This window comes from Mixophyes fleayi, chromosome 11, assembly GCF_038048845.1.
Source record: "Mixophyes fleayi isolate aMixFle1 chromosome 11, aMixFle1.hap1, whole genome shotgun sequence".
NCBI lineage: Eukaryota > Metazoa > Chordata > Amphibia > Anura > Limnodynastidae > Mixophyes > Mixophyes fleayi.
The window spans coordinates 81,156,631-81,183,813 of record NC_134412.1 but is presented as its reverse complement, the minus strand read 5'-3'; the positions used below and the strand labels follow the sequence as shown (position 1 = coordinate 81,183,813).

Here is a 27,183-nt window from a genome sequence, read left to right as displayed (position 1 = left end):
TTTTAGCACATTCTGATTCATTCCGGACTAGTTACATCAGCAGTTTGGTGCTGCTTTCATTTTTTGGTGTCCTCGGCAATCGGGAATGCATTCAGTTGTGGAAAGGTTGTTGCTCCCCTAGTAAACTACACAGGAATAATGGGATCTTTATGGTCACCTATTGGACCACTTTCATGAAAAGTCAGGATTGACCCTATAATGTTTGCCTTTCTAGTGGTACATCATGCCACAATAAAAAGTAATTTCTGGGGAAAAAAACGTTAAGCCTGAAAAGCAGTTGGCCATTTTTACAATGTCATAAGTTGTCCAAATGGAGACAGGTTGGTTTAATGTTAAGTCATGCCAGAGGTAATGATCCTGCCAAGAATTTCAAGTAGCAAGTCCATGAAATCACAAAGAACTTTAGAATGAGATGTGCAGGCTTCTCTTACCTGTGCTATGGTCTGTGTCCATGACTCCATAGGCAAAATGATATCCTTTGGTAGAGTACCAAGGTGGAAACTAATGAGATTGCACACATTTCCCAAAATGCACCTGGATGATCTTCAGGGGTTCTGAAACAATATTCTGTGGACACATGAGTCAAAAGAGGAACTTTTTAGTCAACGTGATCCCGTTTCATGTCTTTAGAATGATGATCGACTTGCCTGTGTCATAGGTCACTTCTTAGCCTCTTGGCTAAGATCAAGTGAGTACCTATCTGAGTATGGGGTTACCAATCCCCATGAAAGGGCCATGGGAAAGCTTCTACTGATGCCAGAAAGCCGGTAGCTTGAAAGCTCAGAACATTTTGCCCCTGGAGAAGTGACCCAAGGGCGCCTGAAATTTTATTCAATCTCTCTTTACAGTCTTTTCACGGATTTAAAGAGTTGCAGCAGCCCTTATGGGTCCCATCCCCACTGATCTAGGGGAGGTGGTGTGGTCCCTTAACCCTCCAAGGCTTCCCCTTCTGGGGGGGAGGGAGGCAGAAGATTTGGTGCTACGGGGGAAGCTATGCCAGAATCCTAGACAAAAGGTGGCCCCCCCCCTAGCCTTTCCTGCTACCCTAAGGGTCCTTTTGACTCTGGGGGTCGGAATACAGGGGTCTTTCCTCTTTAGAGGAGGGTCTGAAACTGTATCTGTGTGTGTTTTTGGTTTTTACACTTTTTTCGGGCACTTGGGTGAAGAAAGCATGTTCTGGGCTTTCAGTAAAAAAAAATAAAAAAAAATAGGTTGACCATTTTGGAGTTGTATTATATATGTTAGACTAAAATGTATTATATGCTGGCCAATTTGGGGCTTTATTGCATTCTGGAAAATTATTTTCAATGCTGGCAATTATTTTCAATGTGTTTATGATCTATGATATTGTAACAACTGTTCAGAGAAGTGGCCAGCCGGGTGCCAGCTTGAGTTACAAGTCTCCATTGATTGTGGGCTCTGCTATTTACTTAGCCACTCCCATTATTTTGCATAGGACAGCACAACTGAAATGATATGCAAACCATGCCACAAATGTCTCTAACTTTAGTTTCTTGGGCATTGGTGGGACACCTTACAAGGTTTAAACTCCCTCTGTTCTATTGAAAATTATTGGCGCTTGTGCCCACTACGTAAGCCTCAATGAATGCCTAATGTATAGTCAATGCTGAACCTCTGAAGGCACACAGATATTTAATTTAAAGAATATATAGAATTTCTTAAGTATATTATGTGGGTCTTCTTACATAGGACTTTCTGTTCTATAATGTTGTCAGTAGTGGCATATGTTGCTCTGTTGAATGTTAGTCATCTTAGAATACTGGACAAAATAATAACGGATTTACTTCTGAAAATACATTGTATCAAGTAAATTGTGAAAGTATAATTTACTCTCATCCAACCAATATGACAATGGAGAGACTTTACACCGAAAGTAAATGTGATGGAAGCCATGTTAATATGAGACTTTTAAATACTCGAGAAATTCTCATGTTTAATGCTATGCTACCTAGTTTATTTTTTTTAGATTTTATGTAATTTTGTAGTAATGTTGACTACAAGTGCATCATCATCAACATTTATTTATATAGCGCCAGCAAATTCAGTAGCGCTTTACAATTGGGAACAAACATTAATAAGACAATACTGGGTAATACATACAGACAGAGAGGTAAGAGAACCCTGCTCGAAAGCTTACAATCTATAGGACAATGGGAGTTAGAAACACAAGGGCATGTGCTACATCATATTGCACAATGGACCAGCCAGACTGCAAAGGTAAAAGTACTGAGTGGGCTATGTGTGTTGCAGTGTTGGTCAGAAGGTTGTTGTCTTGTGTTAGCTGTGTAGAGGATTGTAATAGGGTAATCTAGGGAAATTAATAAGATGATGGTTGAGGAATATCATAACCTTGTCTGAAGAGGTGGGTTTTCAGTGAACGCTTGAAGGTTTGAAGACTAGAGGAAAGTCTTACTGTGCATGGGAGGGAATTCCACAAAGTAGGTGCAGCCCGGAAAAAATCCTGTAACCGAGAATGGGAGGATGTGATGAGAGTGGAGGAGAGAGGTAGATCTTGTGCAGAACGGAGGTGTCGAGTAGGGAGATATTTCGAGACAAGTGAGGAAATGTTTGTCTGTGCAATTTTGTTGATGGCCTTGTATGTTAGTAGAAGGATTTTATATTGGATTCGTTGAAATACAGGCAGCCAATGTAGAGACTGACAGAGTGGCTCAGCAGAGGAAGTGCAGATTGTTATCGTAGACATACGTTTACATTTTTGTTACTACGTTTTAGTTTGAGAGTCAGGTTGTATTATACCTTGTAATGCAATCTTATGGAAAGCAAAAAAACTCAAACATTGTCAACGATGGAAGAGCGTGAATAAACTGCTCTTTGTTAATTTCTAACACGGGTGCTGATTGGACAGAGTCGGCTCCATGCAATCAGTGACTGTTAGAGCTGTTTTCACCTCCTCTTCCCCTGTTGTCAATGCAGAGGAGGATCTGGTGTAGTGCCGATAAGGGTGTCTAATACAGAGTTGCCGGGGTCCCTTACATGGGATTCCCACAGTTATATAAGTAAAAGTTAATTGGTGACTGGACGTATCCTTTTAAATGTTCAAATGCCTTGTTTTTACATGACACTTTTTAAAGTATAACTGACACCAAACCACACTTCCATGAGATGTCAACAACCAGATAATGGAGATGGAGATATAGATGTGTCAATTATGATTTCTGCAAAAACATTTTACAGAAGACTATTCAATCAATTAATATCATTAAAGTGTTTTAAATAACTACTATTATATCCATTTTTGTGATTGATATGGTCAGAGTCCCAATATATCAATCTTCATTGCAAACACACAAAGATAAACAAGGTTGTGGAGTCCTTATTGCTGGAGAGACAAATACAGGCAGGACACGGGTACGAAGAATTAGGATTACTCACAGACAGCATTGTGTCTAGATTCCCATGGATTGCAAAGTAAAGGATAACACAGCGTTGTCCACTGGTTACAAGTTTGCTGATCCACAATATAACCAGGTCAGGACAGCGGTTTGCGGATGCAAAGGATAATCAGGACAAGAACAAAGACTGCAGACTCCACTGGTTATAGGTTTGCAGACACATATGATACCCGGGTCAAGAACAAGCCACGTCTAAGGACTGTAGAGTCCACTGAATCCTGGTTTGCAGACACGCAGGAAGCCATGTCCGGATCGAGGTTTGCGGACACGCAGGATAGCCATGTCCGGATCGAGGTTTGCGGACACGCAGGATAGCCATGTCCGGATCGAGGTTTGCGGACACGCAGGATAGCCATGTCCGGATCGAGGTTTGCAGACACGCAGGATAGCCATGTCCGGATCGAGGTTTGCAGACACGCAGGATAGCCATGTCCGGATCGAGGTTTGCGGACACGCAGGATAGCCATGTCCGGATCGAGGTTTGCGGACACGCAGGATAGCCATGTCCGGATCGAGGTTTGCGGACACGCAGGATAGCTATGTCCGGATCGAGGTTTGCGGACACGCAGGATAGCCATGTCCGGATCGAGGTTTGCGGACACGCAGGATAGCCATGTCCGGATCGAGGTTTGCGGACACGCAGGATAGCCATGTCCGGATCGAGGTTTGCGGACACGCAGGATAGCCATGTCCGGATCGAGGTTTGCGGACACGCAGGATAGCCATGTCCGGATCGAGGTTTGCGGACACGCAGGATAGCCATGTCCGGATCGAGGTTTGCGGACACGCAGGATAGCCATGTCCGGATCGAGGTTTGCGGACACGCAGGATAGCCATGTCCGGATCGAGGTTTGCGGACACGCAGGATAGCCATGTCCGGATCGAGGTTTGCGGACACGCAGGATAGCCATGTCCGGATCGAGGTTTGCGGACACGCAGGATAGCCATGTCCAGGATCGAGGTTTGCGGACACGCAGGATAGCCATGTCCAGGATCGTGGTTTGCGGACACGCAGGATAGCCATGTCCAGGATCGTGGTTTGCGGACACGCAGGATAGCCATGTCCAGGATCGAGGTTTGCGGACACGCAGGATAGCCATGTCCAGGATCGAGGTTTGCGGACACGCAGGATAGCCATGTCCAGGATCGAGGTTTGCGGACACGCAGGATAGCCATGTCCAGGATCGAGGTTTGCGGACACGCAGGAGGATCAAGGTTTGCGGACACGCAGGATATTAAGAACTGCTGCAAAGTGACGACATTAACTCCCTCAGTGTTTCAATGTTCTGGCCCAGATTGATGGGAGAGCCAGTATTGCTGGTATCGGCATTCAGGCGCACTAGTGCAAAAGCAGGGCGTGTGTTTTTTTAAATGATCAATACTGTGTGCATGGCTATCATTCAGACAGCTGAATAGGTCATAATGCAATGACGCCTGTTTAGAACAAACCAAATTCATGGTGGACGGATTAGGTACTATCATTGAGTTGGTTTTTTTTTTTTTTTGGTTTTTTTTCAAAAGTATACTCCATGGTGAGAGTTGTTTTGTTTTTAGATCCTAAAGAATAATAATGTAAGACATATCCTCTATATAATTTGAGTACGTACAAAACTGTTTGGATCCAATTGATAACGAATCACCTCAATATTATTGACAGTAGCTTGTCTCTAGAAGTAGCCAAGTTATTGTAACATGGGGTAAAATCTGTTCCTCACTGCAAGGTCCCTGGTTATTGTGTAGTAAGACAAAGGGTTAGGTGCGATTAGACACAATATTAATGTGTTACTTTGTTCATTAACTGCTGCTAATCTCATGTTACATGGTTAGTAAGGATGAGAAAAGTCGTAGGTCCACCTGGTTCAACCTTTCATAAATTTAACTTGTGATCCAAAGAAATGCAAAACAAAACCCCTAGCGTGACGGATGCCAAATTAACCTCCGAGGGGAGCAACAATTCCTTCCCGATATCATAAAATATTAATTCCCTGGATCGACCACACCTGCATAATGTCCTCTAATAATTTTACTTACAGATACCATTACCTGTTAGAAAAGCACCCAATTAATTTTTAACTTCTGTTAGTGAATTTGCCCCTACAACCTCGTGCGGTAAGGAATTCCATAACTTAACCGCTCGTCCAGTAAAGAATCTCTTCCTATGCTGATGCTGAAACATTTGCTTCCTGGATAGTCCTTAGTATTAAAACTTTATAAGACAAGTCTTTGTATTGATCTCTGATATATATTAATTTGGCACCTTTGTTTCCAAATCTCTTTAGAAATTGTAACCTTTCCATTACCCTTACTAATGAGGTTGCCCATCGCTGAACCAATGTTAGTTCTCCTATCATCACCCGTTTATATATAAGGCGCCACAAAATTCTTCATCACCGTACAGTCGGTATAACAAATTGTATAAGAAACAAATCCATAGAAACAGAGCAAGAAAATACCTATGTCCTTCTTACAGTGAGGTGCCCCATATGCATTCCATAATTGTATTGGCCTTTACAACTGCTACCTGGCACTGTGCTAACACTCGGCTCTGTCACCTGGTATACCTATGTCCTTCTTACAGTGAGGTGCCCCATATGCATTCCATAATTGTATTGGCCTTTACAACTGCTACCTGGCACTGTGCTAACACTCGGCTCTGTCACCTGGTATACCTATGTCCTTTTTCCATTTTAATTTTCTCCAGTTTTATTCCATTTAGCATGCAAATGGCATCGTTATTTCCATAAAATAGATGTACCATTTTGTCTAAATATTTCTGCATCAACCATAACATAGCTTAAGTTCATAAGCAAATGTGGACACTTCACATTCTAGGTCATCTACAAAGTCATTAATAAAATATAAATGAAAAAGTCAGGTGATCCCAGGGGTAGATTATGAAAAACCTTTTAGTCCAGTCTGAATATGTTCAGTTTATAACCAGCCAATATCTACAATTCTTCAACCAGTTCTCTACCCATGAAGGTACTTATTCCCTCAGACTAAATACTCTTATCTATGAATGTCTGCACAAAATCTATCACATCATTGCAGTACTAAATTCCAGTTTGAAATGATCCACTTCATAAAAACGAATCATGTGTTAGTCATGACTAGTTCTTCATGAAGCTATGCTAACACTGTTATCAAATTGTTCTTTGCAATATATTGTAGAAATGCATACCTCAAAATCTCTTCAGATAATTTACTTATGACTGAAGCCAGTCTGGCAGGTCTATTATGTCCTAATTGCCTTTTTTATATAGTTTTTATTTTTATTTAACAAGCTTCTGATACATAACACACATACAAGAAGCTGGTATCAAGTAATCAGACAGAATCTGAGATTTTACAATAGGTTCAGTATAGCAACAAGAAAACATGGGATGGAAACCTGGCAGGGTTGGGGACTAGGAAGAAGGGTGGAGGGGGGAGTTGCCTCCTTAATGCCCAGTAATATGTATGTAGAGGATGTGTTCATAATTCCCACTTTAATGATTGGCACCACATCATCTTTCTACTAATCTTGTGACTGTGACCAAGTAATGAATATAAGAAATAGTGGTCCTTTCATTACTGATCTTAGTTCCTTTAGTACACATGGGTGGATACCATCTGGGTCAGGTGATGATTTATTTGTCTTCATTTCATTTTGGAGTAATTTTACTTTATCCTGTGTTGAATAAGTACAATTCTCTGGATCCATCTCTGTTCCACTTCCTTTATCAGTTGCAGTACCACAAGGTTCAGTCCTTGGTCCTCTGCTATTCTCTATCTATACCACTTCTCTAGGAAAACTAATAAGCTCCTTTTGCATTTCAGTATCATCTCTATGGGGGATGATACACAAATTTATCTATCCTCTCCTGATCTCTCAAAATTTGTGTTGTCAGACTGTCTTTCTGGCATTTCATCTTGGACGTCCTCTTGCCAACTCAAGCTCAATCTTTCAAAAATAGAGTTAATAATATTCCCACCCGCCAACAGAAGCCTGACCTTTCTATTTCTGTTGACAAAATGACCATAAATCCCACCTTTCAAACTTGCTGCCTAGGTGTGATCCTTGACTCACACAACATCAACTCTATATTTATATTGTGTTACATTTTTCAGAAAATGTACATATTTCATACAAGACACTGCAAAAACTTAAATTAATGCACTCATCATCTCCTGCATCCACTATTGCAATTTCCTCCTTACTTGTCTTACCCAAATCAGACTCGCACACCTACAATCTATATTGCATGCAGTGGCTAGATTGATTTTCCTTGTAAATCGTTCTTCCCCTACTGACCAACTCAGTTTTTACATTGGCTGTCTGTTTTTCAATGAATCCAATATAAAATCCTTCTACTAACATACAAGGCCATCAACAAAATTTCACCAACATACATTTCCTCACTTGTCTCAAAATATCTCCCAGCTCAACACCTCCGTTCTGCACAAGATCTGTCTCTCTCCTCCACACTCGCCAATTCCTCCCTTTCTTGGTTACAGGACTTTTTTCGGGCTGCACCCACTCTGTGGAATTCTCTCCCTCTCACAATGAGACTTCCCTCTTGTCTTTAAACCATCAAGCGATCCCTGAAAACGCATCTCTTCAGGCAAGCTTATAATATTCCTGTACTACCCTCTTAATTTTCTTTGGTTACCCTATTGCCACCCTCTAGACAGTTAACACAAGACGACAACCCAGTGACCAACATAGTTGTGTGACTGAACATACAGCCCACAAAGTATTTTTACCTTTGCATTCTGGCTGGACCAATATGTAATATGATGCATCACTTACCCTTGTGTATCAAACTCTCATTGTCCCATAAATTGTAAGCCTCTGAGCAGGGCCCTCTTACCTCTCTGTATGTATTACCCAGTATCATTTTATTACTTTTCGTTCCCAATTTTAAGCCGCTACGGAATCTGCTTGCGCTATATAAATAAATGTTGATGACGACTTTAATGGTGTGTTACACAGTCTATTTCTTGGCATATTATCCCTCTTTGTGAATACAGACTACAGTCAAAACATTAAAATATTTTGGGATTATATTTGCTATCTTTTGCATTCAGCATTTAGGATTCAATATTTGCTATCCTGATTTTCCTTTTTACGTATTTGAACAAATTCCTTGTAGTTCCATAATACATTTTCCGTTACTTTCTAGTTTTAACAAATGTTGTTGTTTTTTTTTTTTTACCTTACCATTTCCAGTACTTTTCTATGGTTGTCTTTTAATTCCTAGAAATGTTGTTGTCTTTATGTTCTTACAACAATATTTAAAATAATTAAAAAAGAATCCTAATTGGTCTCTGTGCTTTAGTAAATGGACACTTTCCTAGTGTACAAGCGTCAATGCTTCTCCAGGGGGATTACGATTTGCACTTCTAAAATTCAGTTTTTGAGTTGTCTTTACTGAATGTTTTATTAAAAATTAAGTTGTGATAATTATTCTCTAAATGAAATGTCCCCACATTAAAATATAATGGTGCTCAAGTTGAACTCAAATTGCATTTTTTTTTTTTGACATCTGAACATGAGCACAAACCACCCATTTGGGAACTAACAGAAGTGTAAAAGCCTATTATATGCCAAAATGCAGTTTGCATTCAACTTGGTATGAACTCCAATAAACCTGCATCATTCTTCAACACTCACTAACGTATCATGACTTTTTTTTTCCAACCAAGTCAAAGTTAGTCCCATATTTCTAATAATACCCATAATTCTCTTCTAATATCATTCATTCTAGTTAACTAGAAAAGACAGAAACATAAAATATAAAGAATAACTTAATGGCAAATTATTTTTAAAAACCTGCGATTTTTCAGCTTTGAATGTGTTAGCAGACCGTACAAAGGGGGTGAATATGTGTAGAGAACAGGAGAATTTAAGTGGATAATGGAATTTGAATGGTAATTATGAAGCGCTTTGATGGTAAAAAGTAGTTACAGAGTATTAGAAGTTGTAATGCTCTACAAAGGTGGGAACTATAGTGTTTGGTGAAATGTTTTTTAATTGGACGAATTTCATTTTTCAAGACAAGCTTCAGAGAGGTATTCTTCTTTCATCATGTCAGGCAGTACTAAAACTCATATTCTTTAAGCAGGGCCACGTCGATCAACCTTTAAAGGAGAAGTGTCAGACAGGTATGTGAAGTCAGAGGAAGTGACATGATCGTACCTGACATATGTCACAGATGTGGTTCCTTCATTTATTTAAATTATTTAGACTATTTACCTAGTAATAGATGACCAACCATCACATTTATATGGGTTACTTCCCTGGGGCCCTTGCTGTTTTCCAAATCTAGCTTATTAATAATAGAGCTAGTGATAAAAAGGATCTTAAATTTGTTTCCACCTTGAGCAAACATTTATTACTTTTATAAATCCAGTCCATATACAATGAGTTTGCTTCTCATTTACCATTTATACAAGTTTTGCAGTTCTTCTTTTTAAATCTGCTGATGTTTGTCCACAATTTGTGTATTTTCATGTACTGGACTAGATTGTTGGGTGTAGATTGTTACGATTACCAGTCGTGTGTATCACCTATCTGCTGCATGAGGACTGGGACTGGAGAATTCTAGGTAGTGTTCTTTTTTGCTTCCCTGCTTACTGATATGAGCACACTGATGATATGAGTGCCCCCAAGCAGGCAAGCTGTGTTGAACGCTGGTCAATATAAATTTACTTTACTTTTTACAATTAAGCATTTGATTATTTTTTCAAATTCCCAGTTGCTTAAGTCTTTTTTTTTTTTCTCTAGTTTGTCATTTCTCTTTCAGGAGAAGACAGGAGTTGTCTTATCTCTTCCTAGGTCTGTCTTCATCTAACTCCAATTGATAGGTTTCAAAGCAGGATCAATTTGTTTCTGTCCTGAAAGAGAGGGGTTTAGTGTAATATAAGCTCTTATAAATGAAAGTCCCTAATTATGTTGCAAAACAGAATATATTTAAACGGCGAGATTTTAGAATCTACACTGATACTAAACTTAAGCTGGGTACACACCTATGCAATCTTACTTTAACTGGCGATTTCTGTAACTATTTTACCAACAACGGAGTCCCAATGAGCATGCAGATTCATGTGTACACACCTACACAATTTACCACCAGATCTGTGATCTTCATCTCTCATAACCATCTGCTGAAAAGATTGTGACTCTTCACACTCTATAGAGATCTGCATACACACTGATATTGTACTATCGTTGATCGTAAAAAAAAATTTGTCCTGCAGGAGAGATAAGAGGATAGGAGGGGGAGGTTTGGGGTATGTGGGCTGCTGTATCATGGTCTCGCCCTGGGCATTGTAATTCCTTGCTATAACACTGTTCCTAATGCAGTTAGTGTGCTGTGCTTGCAATCAGAGTACATAAGTGCCAATTAGTGAGCAAGCCCCCAATCTTGAATAGGAAAAGGATATTTGTATGCAGGAGCTTTGTCTGTACATTGCTCTCAATTTCAGGCAGGTAGGATTGAGGACTTCCCCATTGTCTATAGTTGTCTGCGGAGGGGGTCCTTGCTCATGTCTAGGCAGGAGTGGTGTCTTCCCCACTGTCTGTAGCAGTCTGCAGAGGCGGTCCTTGCTCCTGTCTAGGCAGGAGTGGTGACTTCCCCACTGTCTGTAGCAGTCTGCGGAGGCGGTCCTTGCTCATGTCTAGGCAGGAGTTGTGACTTCCCCACTGTCTGTAGCAGTCTGCGGAGGCGGTTCTTGCTCCTGTCTAGGCAGGAGTGGTGACTTCCCCACTGTCTATAGCAGTTTGCGGAGGCGGTCCTTGCTCATGTCTAGGCAGGAGTGGTGACTTGGTAACTGTAGCAGTCTGCGGAGGCGGTCCTTGCTCATGTCTAGGCAGGAGTGGTGACTTGGTAACTGTAGCAGTCTGCGGAGGTGGTCCTTGCTCCTGTCTAGGCAGGAGTGGTGACTCGGTAACTGTCGCAGTCTGCGGAGGCGGTCCTTGCTCCTGTCTAGGCAGGAGTGGTGACTTGGTAACTGTAGCAGTCTGCGGAGGCGGTCCTTGCTCATGTCTAGGCAGGAGTGGTGACTTGGTAACTGTAGCAGTCTGCGGAGGCGGTCCTTGCTCCTGTCTAGGCAGGAGTGGTGACTCTGTAACTGTAGCAGTCTGCGGAGGCGGTCCTTGCTCATGTCTAGGCAGGAGTGGTGACTTGGTAACTGTAGCAGTCTGCGGAGGCGGTCCTTGCTCCTGTCTTTTAGTAGATAACATGCTGCCTGTAGGATAACAAGTTGTCTAATCAGGAGTGTCCCAATGTGCGCCACTGTCGGGGGTACGCTCTTCTAGCTCCTACTGAGGCGGCCCTCTTTCATAGAGACAGTGTGTTCTCCATCAACAACAGGCTGCCAACAGGAGCAAGGAATATTTCTCTGACCCTGGCAGCCATTGAGAGACCTGCCAAGTAGACACTATTGCTGGAACCAGGTGTACATAAAGTTGAAACATGCATTTAACTATTTTCATAATAGATGGAAATGTCACGTTTTGGGATCAGTTTTGGTTTAAAGTGTGTGGTGACATTAAAAAACAATCTGCAGTGTATAAAACAGCGGTGGGCAACAGATGGCCCGTCAAACCTCCTCCTCCAGCCCCCCAGCCGGCTGCTCCCGATCTTATCAGAACGGTGGGGCAGCTGACTTGTGCGTAAGTGACTTCCCTCAGCAATGTGGAGAGAGGTCACATGACATACTCTGAGGAAAAGGGAGTGCGCTGTGCTCTCCCTCTGTCCTCTCTGCGGCTCCTCCGAAGGCTGGTGAGCTGCTCATGCATAAAAAGATATACCGTACCTAATACAATGCCTATATGGTATTTTAAGAGCCACAATTTAATGATGCCACATATTTCAGCACCTCCCTTTATACCAGGAGCAGATGCACTACATTATTGACTTTTATTTCTGGTATTACCCTTCCCCCTTGTTGATGGCTTATATACAAGTTTTCATAGGAAGACATTTCTTTGCAGAAGAATAAAGTCCAATTCATATTGGCTGTGTCTAACTGATTTAAAGACACAGAACTGAACACTGGCTGTTTCTAAAGTGAAAATTTATCAAGCCTTTGAATTGGACCAGGAAATCCATTGGTATCACATTGTGATGTTAAGACCGTCCATTTAGGGAAATGCAGCGGAGAGCTGTATCTGGACTGTGTTTGCCAGTACTGATTGATCCTGTGTAACCTGGATCTAACCGTGACCAGTGTGTCAGCTGCATTTTAAACATAATCTATTTATGACGGCATGAGGGAAAACCTGAGGCACTGCCCTGGTAAGATAAAAAACAGCAACAAAAACTGTAAGAAAAATAAGGTAAAAATACATTTAAAATGTGTACTGTTCATGGGCTACCCTCTGAACTGGCACAAAAAGATGGACTTATGAAAAATAAAAACTGCACTTTGAGTCTTCTAACTGCATTAAACCATGCACCTAGTATGCATATCTGGTAACATTTTTGGAATTGCTCTAATTATCTAAAAGTAACTGGGGAAAATAGTCAAGAGAAAATGTATTTGTGCTATTTTTAAACATGAGAAAGCTTACACTTGCTGTAATACTGTCATAAGAATGTCCTATCTGTTCCTAAGCAACAGAAAAAATGTGTTCTATTCACTTGACTAGATCAACTTTAGAAGTTTGTTTTTTTTTTTTGTTTTTTTTGTTTTTTCTTTTTCATTTTTACTATACCTTTTTAAACCAACAATAAAATTAAAGTGTGGTCTGGTTATGAAAGGGTTACAGAAATGCAGAGTGTTTTTGATGCATGATCAGGAGGAAAGACCTACTGGTTTTTATTCACCCTAAGCAAAAGTGCTGTGCTAGAGAAGAATCGTGCTACTTGCTAAAATCCATTGCAAAAAAGTGTCTAAAATACACTTAAAATGTGTTCTTCTATAGGCAAGGCTGGATTTAGAAGGCCCACCATCCTGTATCTAGCTGATCTCCTTTATTTTGGGTTTGTTTTAGTTTATATACAACATTATGGTTACTTGGCTTGTTAAATTATGTACAGCTATTGTGGGTTAACAAAAAAGATGCAGATTTTCCATGTACTTTTAATTTAGAGCACTGCATGTCGATACCTGTATATTACGTGTGATGTTTATATATGTAAATAATAATTGTATAAACAGTGGGTTCTGATGTCATTGGTCACAAGGTTCTAGAAGGAACGAATGTACATATTAATTTTTTTTTGTCATCACTGGTAGGTGAACCTGGTGTTCTAAAATCTTAAAATAAACCAGAAACAATTGGCCCATCATAGATAATCTGCGTTTAGGGTACAGCGATTGTGGTGAGCTCCACTGTCCTGACGCCAGCCGCAAGCTCTGCGGAACTCACTGGGGTTCCGTCAATGTGCACCTGCAGCATCCTTATTGGATGTGCTCTGGTTACATTTCCTCCAGTGAACTCTGACACCCAATCACGTGAGGGGACAAAGTGTCCACAGATTAATTTATTTACCAGTCATGTGGGCAGCTTCATATTTAACATGGTTGTAATCATGTGCTATTATTTTTTGCACAGTAGACTTCTTGTTTGGTTCTGACAACTTGTAAATACTGTATATGTTTCAATGAATGTTGATGGTGTGGTTTTTTTTTTCTGGTGCAGAATATTCTAGTGTATTATTTGGTCACTAAACCTATTCTAGTTAACAACTTTTCTTCCTGTGATGATTAAGTATATGATTAAGTCTGGAAAAGCTCAGTTAATATTTTACAATAAATATATCTGTGGGTCAAAGTACAATTCGGCTAATTAAAATACTATATTTTAACCGCCTGATAGTAAAACATTTGTAGCAGACACCATGCAGAAGTGTAAATAGATTTCTGTAGTTTTGTGTTCAGTTTTAAACACCTGAGCTGGATTGTGATCTGTGTGTGACACATATCTGCTTCCTCTCTGCTCTTAGGATGCCAATCACAGCCCTGCTGTTTATGGCTATTGCCTAAGAGCCGTCCTACTCCAAGGTCACTTTTGTGCCCTTTCTCCTTTTTGTGTACTATTGGAAGGAAGCAATATGAGTTATCCAAGACAGTGACCTTTCCTGTAATGTAAACTGATGTTTATAGAATCCATGTGCAAAATAACTATATAATTCATGTGCAAAAAGAGAGTTTACACTTCCAACAAGTTACACAGCACTGCCCTACCAGCTTATGTCTGTGCATGGTGTTATGGTCAGTTTATGACTAAAATATACAGTCGCATGAAAAAAAAAATCAAGTATCTTTCTCTCATAACCTCTTACTTTCTATATAATCACATAAGATAACACTCCATTTACAGAATAGAACTACATTTTTTTTTTTTTTAAGCTAACATCTGATTTCTTAAACAATGTGGAGATGCCACTTATCATACTGGAATAACCCTGAATGCATGGCAGTGACAGAGTTAAGGCTGTCTCACTGACATGAGATGCTATAAACTTGCTTCCTTGGAGCACAGGGGTTAAAGGGCATTCTTGTCTAATATTGTGCTGCAGCTCCCCTGCCAGGCATCCAGTCCTGTCTGCTGGTGTGATCATGCAGTGAGTGTTTAATAATGCAGTCCTCCTTCCAGCAGAGGGGATTGTTGAGAAGCCATTTGCTCAGTCAGCCCTCTCCCCCCCTCTCCTCCTCCTCCATCCCTCCCTCCAGCCCTCCCCTCCTCCTGTCTTGCAGTCTGACTGCCTGAATAGTTAAACTGCTCTTCCTGTTTGGTTAGTCAGTCAGTTAGGAAATATGTTGCTAGTGCAGAGTACAGCTGTTTATAATCCCCATAGCTAGTTCCACGCCCTCTGGCCCTGAGCCTGCTTCTCTCTCCCTCTCTCTCCCTCTCCCCAGCCTTAGCTCTCTCCCTCTTTAATGCACTAACAACCTCCCCTCTGATTGGTGTTATATTTGTCTCTCTAATTCTTCCAGCCAATTGAGCCAGAAGAGGAGCTGTTAGTCTGGTACAATGGAGAAGACAACCCAGAGATAGCAGCTGCTATTGAGGAAGAGAGAGCTGCCAGCCACCGGGGCAAGAAAAGCTCGCTGAAATCCAGGAGGGGTATGGAACGTTGACCCGGGGGGTAGAGGGGAGGAGGGGGGGGGGGGGGGGGCTTCATTTGTCATTGACTTGGGGAAGGGAGGGAGAGATTTCTCCATGCTGTGTGCCTGTGTCTGTATGTGAGCTGTCTGGATGTCGCTGTGACCTTTCCCAGACTGCGCTGCCTGCCGATCGCCTTCTCTCTCTCTCTTACACCATCCCTTTAGCTGAATCATATGATGTGTATGTGCCAGCGCTGCATACACTCCCTGAGATCCCCCTACCCCTCCTCAGACGGAAACTGCATCAAACAAGACCATTTAAAGGGAAGATCTGATCAGCAGAACGCGCTCTGCCCTATACATTGTGTCCTATACATTGTGTCTGTTCCCTGCCTTACTGCGCTTTTACGCGGCGAGTTGGCAACTATGTATCCTATTGACAGTTTGGTGTCTTCGCAGTGACGCTGCGGAGTTAGATGGCAACTGAAGTTCTAGCTGTGGCGTCATCCTTGTCTGGAGGCTGCTATTGAGGTTAAACTGGAGCTCAGACAGCCATGTAGGATGATGGGAGAGACAGACCTTAGGTAGAAGGATTACCCTGCTAGCTGCAGCGCTCAGGGTGACTTCCAGTTTTTGTCTCTTTCTTACACATTTCCTCCACAGCAGGCTGATTTATTGTTTGTGTTCTACCTTCATCTCCCTCCCTCCACCCTGTAGTCTATTCTGCATCAGCTTTTATGGCACCTGACTTCTCAGCCTGTTTACATACGTACACGTATATTTGGAATCCAAACCTGACTATAAATTTGCACAGCGACCTGTTTTTATAGAGATGGCGATAAAGGTATATAGATAGATCTATATAGATGTTTTGAAGACGCTGTGTCGTGTAGCCTGGGCAGGGCCTTGTGGGGGAACAAGGAAGTGGTGATCTGTGAAGTATTTTGATGTAGTTATCAAAAGATCTATTGCTCAACTACTTGGGAAGCAGAGAAGACATGTGAAATTCTGATTTTTAACTTGTCACATGCAAGTCCATTCAGATTTTTTGGTGAATAGATAATGTGTTTTGTTAGCAAAGTGTAAAGGTTATGCAACATTAGATGATCGGCTGGGGCTTGTAAACCATTTTTATTAAAGTAGTTTTGCCATGCAGTGTATTTTTCTGGTAACCTGATAGTATAGTTCTATTCTTACATATAAGAGAGGTTGTCAATGACTCAAACAAGCATGGTGGAGCTCCTCATTTTTTCCAAGTGAGTTGCAAAGTAAACTAATGCAATTTGTATTTTTGGGAGAAAGCCAGTGTGTGTCTTAGTGGCTGTCACATAATGATAGTCTTACACTTAAGTGTTCTGTGTCTAGAGAATCCCAACACTTAACAATATGGAACACGGTATTGTATCATATTTGACCTACATAGTAAAATGGAGTTGCTGCATCAGTCGTATCCTTTTTAAAATACAGGGAAGCAATTATTATTTAAAACTCAATATAGTTAAATAGAAAAGTTCACCTTTTGAAACAAAGCCGTGTTCGCCAGAGTTAGCAGTTGTTTTGTAAATAATAATGTTATTGAATCTAAAGTATTATTTATAAACGATCTAATTTTAAGATGTGAAATACTAGAGATGGAAGCAAAACAAATGTATTAAAGCAATACATTCTGCATGGCCTATGGTCTGGACAGATATGACCCTTAAGAACAGACAAGACCGATAACAAACTGAACTGTATGTTGCTTTTTTTTATACAGCAGCATAACTGAAGGTGACAGGTTTGCTGTGTATGTATCACTTTCTGAGCAAGATGATGTTTAGGAGGATCTTAGGTGTTAGAATAAAATTAGATCTTTTATTTTTTAAATGGCAATTAACCAATTACTTTCCATTCAGTCATAAATTGCTACCAACATGTTTCTGTTTTAGTCACACAGGTGTTTTAGAACACCGATCTTTCCAAAAAAGCGCAACATTAGGAGTATACCGTGGTGGCACACCGCTGTTCTCCCGCCACATGGAAAGTGGTACAGAGCCTAACGCGCTCTCACATCTGCGCTATGTCCGTGTGACAGGGAACCTCAGCCATCCCGTTGCTGATTCACCCAGGGCTAGAGCTTTCTCGTGGCTCAGTGATGTCACTAGTACAAATTGGTTTTGTTCAGGCAACTGCTGCCTTCATTGTGTGTAGACGATTGGGCCACGTTAAGGGCGTTCAAACCATTCTCTTTTCCGTCAAGGGGCGATAAGCATGTCCAGTAACTGAGATACATGAAGTGACACCAGCTTCTGATATCTGGATCAGTCGCAATCTATCGGTATGGCCCGGCAGTCCCATAAGGCGACTTGTGTCCATTCAGAGAAGTGTCATGTGGCCATCAGTGACTTAAAAGGTCATTTGAGCAGAATTTGGCACTATTAGGAGTGTGTGTACATTTTTCTATCCCTTCCTAGTACAAGTTTTCTCCCCTAACTCTGTAAAGTGGTCACTCAAAACTCTGCTGCTTAATTAGAGACGATCCTCTCTCCCTACATGTCGGCCTGCTGCGGAGGTGTGTGAGATATAGCAGATTGGACATATTTAGTTTAGTAGAAGCACACCAGTTATATAACAAAGGCTGCATATTGCTGAGCTTAATAAGTAGTGGATGTATTTGCTTTCTAAACACCACCTGTATTATGGGTTTATGGTTACATAAATTTTAGTGGCTTCGAGGCTGATCAGTTTTAGTACAGCAGAATAATTTATACCGTGATAGCGTCTCTGTTGGTCGATGCAGTATGGCTACTGCAACCAACGTAAGGTGCCCATACATGCTTTGACTGACAGCCATCTAAGGTGGGCAGCATGGTGGCGGAGTGGTTAGCACTTCTGCCTTACAGCTCTGGGGTCATGAGTTCAATTCCCAGCCATGGCCTTATCTGTGAGGAGTTTGTATGTTCTCCCTGTGTTTGTGTGGGTTTCCTCCGGGTGCTCCGGTTTCCTCTCACACTCCAAAAACATACTGGTAGGTTAATTGGCTGCTATCAAATTGACCCTAGTCTGTGTGTGTGTGTGTTAGGGAATTTAGACTGTAAGCCCCAATGGGGCAGGGACTGATGTGAGTACAGCGCTGCGGAATTAGTTGCGCTATATAAATAAATGGTGATGATGATGATGATGATGTATTAGACGGCCGCAAACTCCAGCATATATGAGTGTTAAACAGCTGTCAATCCTGATCATGCGATTAGGAATATTTTGGTGTTGATTAGGACTTTTTATCCAACCACACTAGTTGTATCCCATACAAACCAGATTTTAAGAACAAGCAGCTGGGTCTGTCTGATTTGGCCAAACACGCCTGCCAAATTGTACACAGATCCAGCCGCTTGGATTGAGTGGCAGGGTCTGCTGTGTATGGATAATTTTTAGTCTTGGACACGTCTTTTCAGAGCTGTAGCATGTAAAAAAATCGAGTGTACGCATTACAGGTAGAAGGAACAGTTGTTAAGGTGCAATCAAAACGCGCTTCTATCCAAAGTGCAAATGAAGAAAGCACATCTTGTGAGTTTCTCTCTTCCTTTCTCTTCCTCGGTTTCTTTCTAAGTTTCCAATTATTTAATATCGTTTATATAGTGGAACCATATTATGCAGCATAAAATCAAACTGAACAAAATCGAAAAGTCCATGGGGTATATTTACAAAACTGCGGGTTTGAAAAAGTGGAGATGTTGCCTATAGCAACCAATCAGATTCTAGTTATCATTTATTTAGTACATTCTACAAAATGACAGCTAGAATCTGATTGGTTGCTATAGGCCACATCTCCACTTTTTAAAACCCGCAGTTTAGTAAATATACCCCCATATGTTTTAAGATAAAATGTCCATTGCCTATATCTCTCACCACTTGTCCATGTAGAAAGTGTTCTTTCTTGTAATCACTTTCCAGAAATTCCTTCTTGTCAGGCTTTTATCTTCTGCATAATGCCACGTAGAATACACTGAACCTGGTCGTTTAATAGATCTTCTTCGTTCTGCTGAGAACATGCCACAGGTGCATTGCATATTGCTGCCAATGCAGTGTAACATACATGCTGATGGGAAACTAGCATTGCGTAAGGGGGAGGGGAAGTTGCCAGAGTAGATCTAAAAAAATTAGGTTTTTGTTTTTTTGGTTTTTTTTTATAGTTAGTAATTTATTCAATTTCTTCCTCTTTTTCAAGTCTGTGGTATTTTATATAAATACATATATGAAAGGAAAAGTAATTTGTTGTTGTGAAAAAGCCACTGAGAGGGAAGTGTACAAAGTTGTGAATATGGGCAGTGCTCTTGCTAGATAGTGGGATGTCTTCTGTCCCAAATGACATAGACCGCTTTTGAACGTGTAGGTAAATACCAGTCCCTTTGGTGATTAAACAATGCACCTTGGCTAACAGGCAGTCCTGTGCGCACACTGCTCTCTCCAACTGTATATGTGTATATTATTTTCATTCACAGCTTTCACATTGTCAGGTGACCTGCGACACGCCACTAGTGATTGGCTGTCGTGTCATCCTGGGAGGAGCTGCAGCGCTGAACACTCCTGGAGCTCCTCCTATACCTCTGTGCTGGGATTGGTCACCAGCCCGTGTGGGGCTGAGTGGGAAGAGACAGCGAGTGACTTTTGGGGGTATATTTACTAAACTGCAGGTTTGAAAAAGTGGAGACGTTGCCTATAGCAACCAATCAGATTCTAGTTATCATTTATTTGGTACATTCTACAAAATGACAGCTAGAATCTGATTGGTTGCTATAGGCAACATCTCCATTATTTCAAACCCAAAGTTTAGTAAATATACCCCTTGGTCTTTACTTTGAGCTGTTGTTTAAAGATGTATTTCTATTCCAAAGATCCTGAGGTAATAAATACTCTCCATGCGGCTGGCCTCTATAGTTTATCAGTGACGGCTGTATTTTCATCTAGCACACAAATACTTGATAACTTTTTAGTTTTACATTGAAATTTAAAATTGATCTAGGACATGCCCTATCTCAACTATAAATCTGTCCCCCTCCAATGAAACATGGTTTTACCCAGGTGGAAAGTTACTTCTATTTTATGCTTTGCTCTCCTTAATGACTCAGCCCCTACGTGTGGGGCATCTGCTTGCAAGCTTACAATCTATAGGAAAATAGAAGTGCGATATATAAGGGTTAGCGCCACATAGTGTATATTGGGCCAGCCAGCGTGCGGTGGGAAAAGTGCTTAGTGAGGTGATGTGGTCCAGTCATGGGGTCGGAGGGTTTGTGACTATGGAAGGAGAATCCATATACGCTTGTTGTGAACTGTGTAGCGAGGTGGTAATTGGGTACAGTAGCCTAGGGATGTAAAGAGGGTAGTTTGGGAATTTGATAAGTTTGCCTAAAGAGATGAGCTTTCAGCTGCAGCCCAAATATGTTCTGTAACCGGGAGCAGGTAATGAGTGTCCACAGAGGAGGGGCCGAGTTGAGAGAGAGTTTAAGACTGTGAAAGACGTGTATGTTGGTGCAGTTTTGTTGATGCCTTTGTAACCTCGTAAAAGTATTTTGTATTTGATATGGAGAAACTTTGGATTAAAGGATGAGCCAAATCTTTGTTTCAGTACCCACTTGGCTGCCATATGTTGCACATATATGTATTCCCAGACTTTGCACAGCCTCACAATTCACCAGAATGAATAGACAGCTCTGTTCATTTCACAAAATGCAAATGTACAAATACAATGTGGACTGGCGAAGCAAAAGCAGAACTCAGAGTTCAGCAGGACTTTGCAACCTATTCCAAACAGCCGTTTACATTGATAAACTCTTACGCTGCTCATCTTTACTGTGGATTAAATCTGACTTGCCGTGATAAATGGCCCATTGTGGCTTTTCGTGAAGACTACGCATTGCCTATATCTACTTAGCGGACCTTTATAGAGTAGTCGTGAGATGTGATTTGTTATACAACGATCCCCACCATGGTATGTTTTCTTTAATTGTCCAGAATTATAATAACTTGTATAGTAGGCTAAGTCTCAGGTTTGCAGTATTTTTCAGACTTGTTGGTTATTACAGAATTGCATTATGTGGATTTTTTCGTGCAAGGCCATGTATGTCACCATAGGTTAATTGACTGAAATTTAAACTTTTTGCCTTTTTAAAAGTAAGTCTGAGGTTTTTTCTGCTCTCTTCCAAAACCTTTTCATAGCTGTTCATTTTATTGGATTTCACTGTACTTTTAGTTACTTGAGGAAATCCTTTGGAAAATGGTGACGCTCCAAGTGGTGGAAGTACCAACATTGCACTAGGGGAAACTTAGCAGATAACATCTTCACCCTTGTGTGTTTTTCTCAGTTATACTGTATTTGTCTTATTTATGGCACCACAGGGATCACTTCTGTGAATGTTGTTGTTCTTGTCACTTCTGTTTTCTCATCAATATACACCATATAACTGCGGTACAGAGGACAAAATCAAACAACGTGAGATTTAGGGACCGTCAAACAAATCCAAAAGCCAGGTTTACCTTAAGAAGCCCCACCAGCAGCACATTTGTTGCCATCTCTCTTGTAGTATTTGTGCAGCTTATGTAAAGTGTCTCTACTGGCATTTTGTGTGGGAATTCAGTTGTGTTTAATGTTGATTTTTTGGTTTAGTACATTTTTATAGGTTGTTTTTTTTTGTTTGTTTTTTTTTTTGCTTATATATTATGCTTTCTATTTTTGTCTTTATGTTGTGCTGCTTTTACGAACTGGGTCAATTAACCTGTTGAAGGTACAGGTTAAATAGTCTTCAGCTTGTGTCATAGCATTCCTGTAATAAATTATCTGCATAATTTCAACGTTGTGAGTAGTTTGTGTTAAATATGACTTTGTGAAATAGTTTTGACATCTTTAATCATCCTTGGCTGGCTGGTGTTGACAGTGCAATTTTTTTTGTCACATTTTTTTTTTCCCACAAGAACAAGCACCAAAGAAAAGACGTCCTATATTCTTATTTCTGTTACCTAAGGACAACACCTTATAGTTCTTCTTCCACTTCTGGTCTCTTGAGGTTACTCGAAACTGTGTGAAAGTTTAACCAGCTCAATAGTCTGCGGTGTGCCTGCTTGTGTCTTGTCGGTAATGAGTGCACATGTCACATACATTATCTTTGAGATAACACTCCTGATCAAGTAATGGGATGATGGCTGTGTATCCTGTACGTTGGTTCCATGTTCTGCATTTAACCAGAAGAATCATCATCATCATCATCATTTATTTATATAGCGCCACTGATTCCGCAGCGCTGTATAGAGAACTCATTCACATCAGTCCCTGCCCCATTGGAGCTTACAGTCGAAATTCCCTAATATAGACTCACACTCACACACAGACAGACAGAGAGACTAGGGTCAATTTTGATAGCAGCCAATTAACCTACCAGTATGTTTTTTTGGAGTGTGGGAGGAAACCGGAGCACCCGGAGGAAAGCCACGCAAAACACGGGGAGAACATACAAAGTCCACACAGATAAGGTCATGGTCGGGAATTGAACTCATGACCCCAGCGCTGTGAGGTAGAAGTGCTAACCCATTAGCCACCGTGCTGCCTATTAGTTCCATGCTGCAAATATTCAAAGATATGGGGCCTGAGTCATTAAGGAGAGTAAAGCATAAAAAAGGAGTTTCATTTGCACCTGGGCAAAACCATGTTGCATTGCAGGGGGAGGTAAATTTAAAATGTGGGGACAGATTTATAGTTGGGGTAGGGCATGTCCTAGATCAACATTAAATTTCAGTGTAGTAATAAAGTTATTAAGTATTTGTGTGTTAGATGAAAAAAAAAACTAGTATTTAACTTATGTGCAAAATAATAAACTCATTTGCACCCCTTGCATTGAAACATGGTTTGTCCCAGAGAACATTTACACCTATTTTGCCTTAATGACTCAGGCCCATGGAGTTCTGCGTAGAAGGCTGTACTGGTGTAAACCCTGCTGACATCTCGCCACAGGGGATAGAGAGAAGTGTGCCGCTAGTATTGGAGAGATAGTTATCACAGGCTCTTAGATGTGACTAACACTGATTTGGGATAAACATTACAAATGACTGTTTATATTTGGGTATATATTTTTGTGGCTGTGGGAAAATAGGGAGGGCATAAACATTACTACTTCTTTTTGATGCGTAATCAAATAAAAGAAATAACTTTATGACATTAAAAAGAAAGGTCTGGTCTGCTCCATCTAGCTGGCCAAGTTACACAGCTGTAGAGGAAAGAACGCTCTCCAAACATTAACTACAAGATAGACCCCCGTCCCCCATCATGAAATTTGGTGGCGGTGTATTTACCCCATCTTGCCACTCGCCCTTTTACTCCATCTGTGTTCCCCTTACCTCAATCCTTCACGCCTCCTCCCCTGTGTTAGTCTTTTCTTACGGTTCTCATACAGGTCTTTAAAACCTGAGTGAAACTGAAAAAATAAAACGATACTCACAATATTCTGTGCATTTTGTAAGTAAATATCAATTTGTTTATGCCGGTAAATGAAGATTGCACAAAAAAACAATAAAGGTCTGTCATGGAATATATTCAAACGCTTATTTAATTTAATGTCCACACTGAGTTTCCTGGACCCCCTGATTGGTCCTGTGGATCCCGCAAGATACTCCATTCTCCGCCTCCTGCTCCGCCTCTATGAAAGAAGCGGAGCAGGTGTTAATGTCCCATGTCATCGCGGGAGGATTACAGCAGCGATACCCGCTGGGTTTATTTCAAGTAAGCCTAACAGAAATAGCAGAGGACAGGGTGGAGTTGGACCATTAGGCCCATCTATGATTCCGGCATTGTATTTAATGGCGTCCACGTTTGACAGCCATTATCTAATTATCATGGCAGCTTCCAATTGGCAAAAGAGTTTGTAGAGCTGATTCCGTATTGTCTGTTATGTGCTAACCTCTTTAAACTGCATTTAAAGAAAAAGTCCACCCTATAGCGATATTACTCCAGTAACCCACCCATTGATAGAACTGCTAGGATCCCATTCCATGGTTAATAGGTTCCTGCACCTCATTAGTTGAGAACTGCAAGTGATTGCCCCCTTTTTTTTTTTTTTTTTATTTCTTTTAACTCTTAGGGCTAGATTTACTAAACTGCGGGTATGAAAAAGTATAGATGTTGCCTATAGCAACCAATCAGATTCTAGTTATCATTTATTTAGTACATTCTACAAAATGACAGCTAGAATCTGATTGGTTGCTATAGGCAACATCTCCACTTTTCCAAACCCGCAGTTTAGTAAATATACCCCTTACTCAATAATGACCTGCAAGTCAGCTTGTGGTCGTCGGTTAAAACCGTGATTCTCCCTGGGAACTCCTATATATGCAATCATTCAGTGCCATGAGGTTAGTCAAGGTTCTACATGTAGAAAGAAATCAATGGTTTGGTGTTTAACGTTGATATCACGCCTGGAGTACTTGTACTGCATGCGCTGTGCGGTAGCGGTAGAATCGCCCAACGTTAATTTGACACACGCTACTTCAGTCCTATCAAGTTCAACATATACTTAAGCTTTAAGCTCTGTACCATGTTTCTTCATAGACAGAAGACAGCGGAGCATTATTTGGGTAGCCAAGTGAGAATACATAGAATCTGATAGAGTGGTGTTTGTCTTTCATTTATATAAAAATTAAAAATAAAAAAAAGTAACCTTTTTTATTTTTATAAATACTGCCTTCCTGAACATTTTAATGCTTGTGATAAATGTGAATGTTCACCTATCTCTTTTCTTAGCTGTACATGTAATGCTCATGAAGTCTTTTCTGAGTAGTGTTATAATCATCATCATTTATTTATATAGCGCCACTAATTCCGCAGCGCTGTACAGAGAACGCATTCACATCAGTCCCTGCCCCATTGGAGCTTACAGTCTAAATTCCCTAATGTAGACACACACACACACACACACACACACACGTCAATTTTGATAGCAGCCAATTAACCTACTAGTATGTTTTTGGAGTGTGGGAGGAAACCGGAGCACCCGGAGGAAACCCACGCAAACACAGGGAGAACATAAAAAAATCCACACAGATAAAGCCATGGTCGGGAATCGAATTCATGACCCCAGTGCTGTGAGGCAGAGGTGCTAACCACTAGGCCACTGTGCTGCCCAGTAATGCATCTCATACACCATATTTGTAGCCCTTCTTCTGTGTTTGTATTTCTATGTACAATGTTTTCACTGAGCTTTTATGTGAAAATAAGAGATTTATACTACGTGCTACATACAAAAACACAACGTACAAGGAAAGTAAAACATTGGAAAAGTCTTGTTCATACTCCAGGAACAGCGGATCAAGGGAAGCTTTGAGCAGAAAATTAATAATTTGAGGATTTTTAAAACCTTGCACACTGAAAGTTTTTCCCATGTCTGTGCAAATGTATTTATTTTTGAAAGTTTGGTACCCAGGGGGTTTTCACTCCGTTTTCTGATATTTCTGGAAAATAATAATTTTCTGGGCAGCAAAATGAAATTGTCTTCTCTCCGAGATATAAATTCAGAAATATTCTGGATATCAACTAGTAAGAGATTAAATGTTCCTTATAATGATTCAATCAAAGGAATCGGATGCAAGTGCTTGTTCAATCTAACGTGCGATTTAACTGGGTTTTTGTTCTGTCTTTTATTATGTGTCTATTATCTGCTTTCTTTTAGTTGATGTTTTACCAATATAATTTATTCTCCTGATAGCACCTGTTAACATATGAAAAATTGGACATGCTGCATTTTTGCACAGCAGTATTAACGTGTTAGAACAAAGCGATATGAATGCCTCCAACTCTTTAGTCCTATTTTTAATCGGCTGTAATACGCACATTAAAATCTGATAGGTAGGAAGGAACCCTTATTGTTTAGCCCAGTGTATCAAGAGCAAGTAAAGGCAGAATTTAACAGTGCTGTATATCTAATGTATATTTCAGAGTTGAATATTATACTCAAAATATGTGGTCTTATTTGTGTGTGTTTATGTTCTCCCCATGTTTGCGTGGGTTTCCTCCGGGTGCTCCGGTTTCCTCCCACACTCCAAAAACATACTAGTAGGTTAATTGGCTGCATAGAAATTGACCTTAGTCAGTCTGTGTGTGTCTCTCTGTCTGTATGTGTGTAAATTAGGGAATTTAGACTGTAAACTCTAATGGGGCAGGGACTGATGTGAGTGAGTTCTCTGTACAGCGCTGAGGAATTAATGGCGCTATATAAATAAATGATGAAAATAACAAGAGTTTTTACTTAACTAATTATCCATCATGCTCTCTCTCTTCTATGCAGCAGGGCGCCACATTAAGGGGAGGTGCTTCTCTATGTAAAGGGCCAATGATGTCATAGTAACGCAGGCTCAGCTTTTTGTCCCGTATCAGACCCCATCCGGGCACTATCCTACAGATGTAGGAGGAGATTACGTTGTGTAAGATAGAGGTGGAAATCCAATGGGAAGTCAGGTTAACACTGAGGGACATATTTTACCTTTTATGGTTCATATCTGAACAATTTGGTGTCGAGGCTTTAGTGATCCTGTATAATGTCTGTATAGCACCAACTATGACATGCTGGATAAATCAGATTTAAAGGAGGGGGACAGATCACTTTCAGCTTATGCCATTGATTCCTTTGGGAGAATACAGTTGTTAAAATCTAATATTTTATCAAGGTAATTTCAACCTTTAGACCTAACT

At 40.7% G+C, this 27,183-nt stretch overlaps 1 protein-coding gene across 2 annotated transcripts in view; it reads left to right on the top strand.

The window, feature by feature from the left end:
• The window catches only part of PRDM2 (PR/SET domain 2), an 84,230-nt gene that overhangs the window by 36,206 nt on the left and 20,841 nt on the right, over window positions 1-27,183 (top strand). For both annotated transcript variants that reach the window (XM_075189924.1, XM_075189925.1), the window contains one exon: window positions 15,366-15,495. In XM_075189924.1, the coding sequence (XP_075046025.1) occupies window positions 15,366-15,495 (130 nt within the window). The remainder of the gene's footprint in view (window positions 1-15,365; window positions 15,496-27,183) is intronic.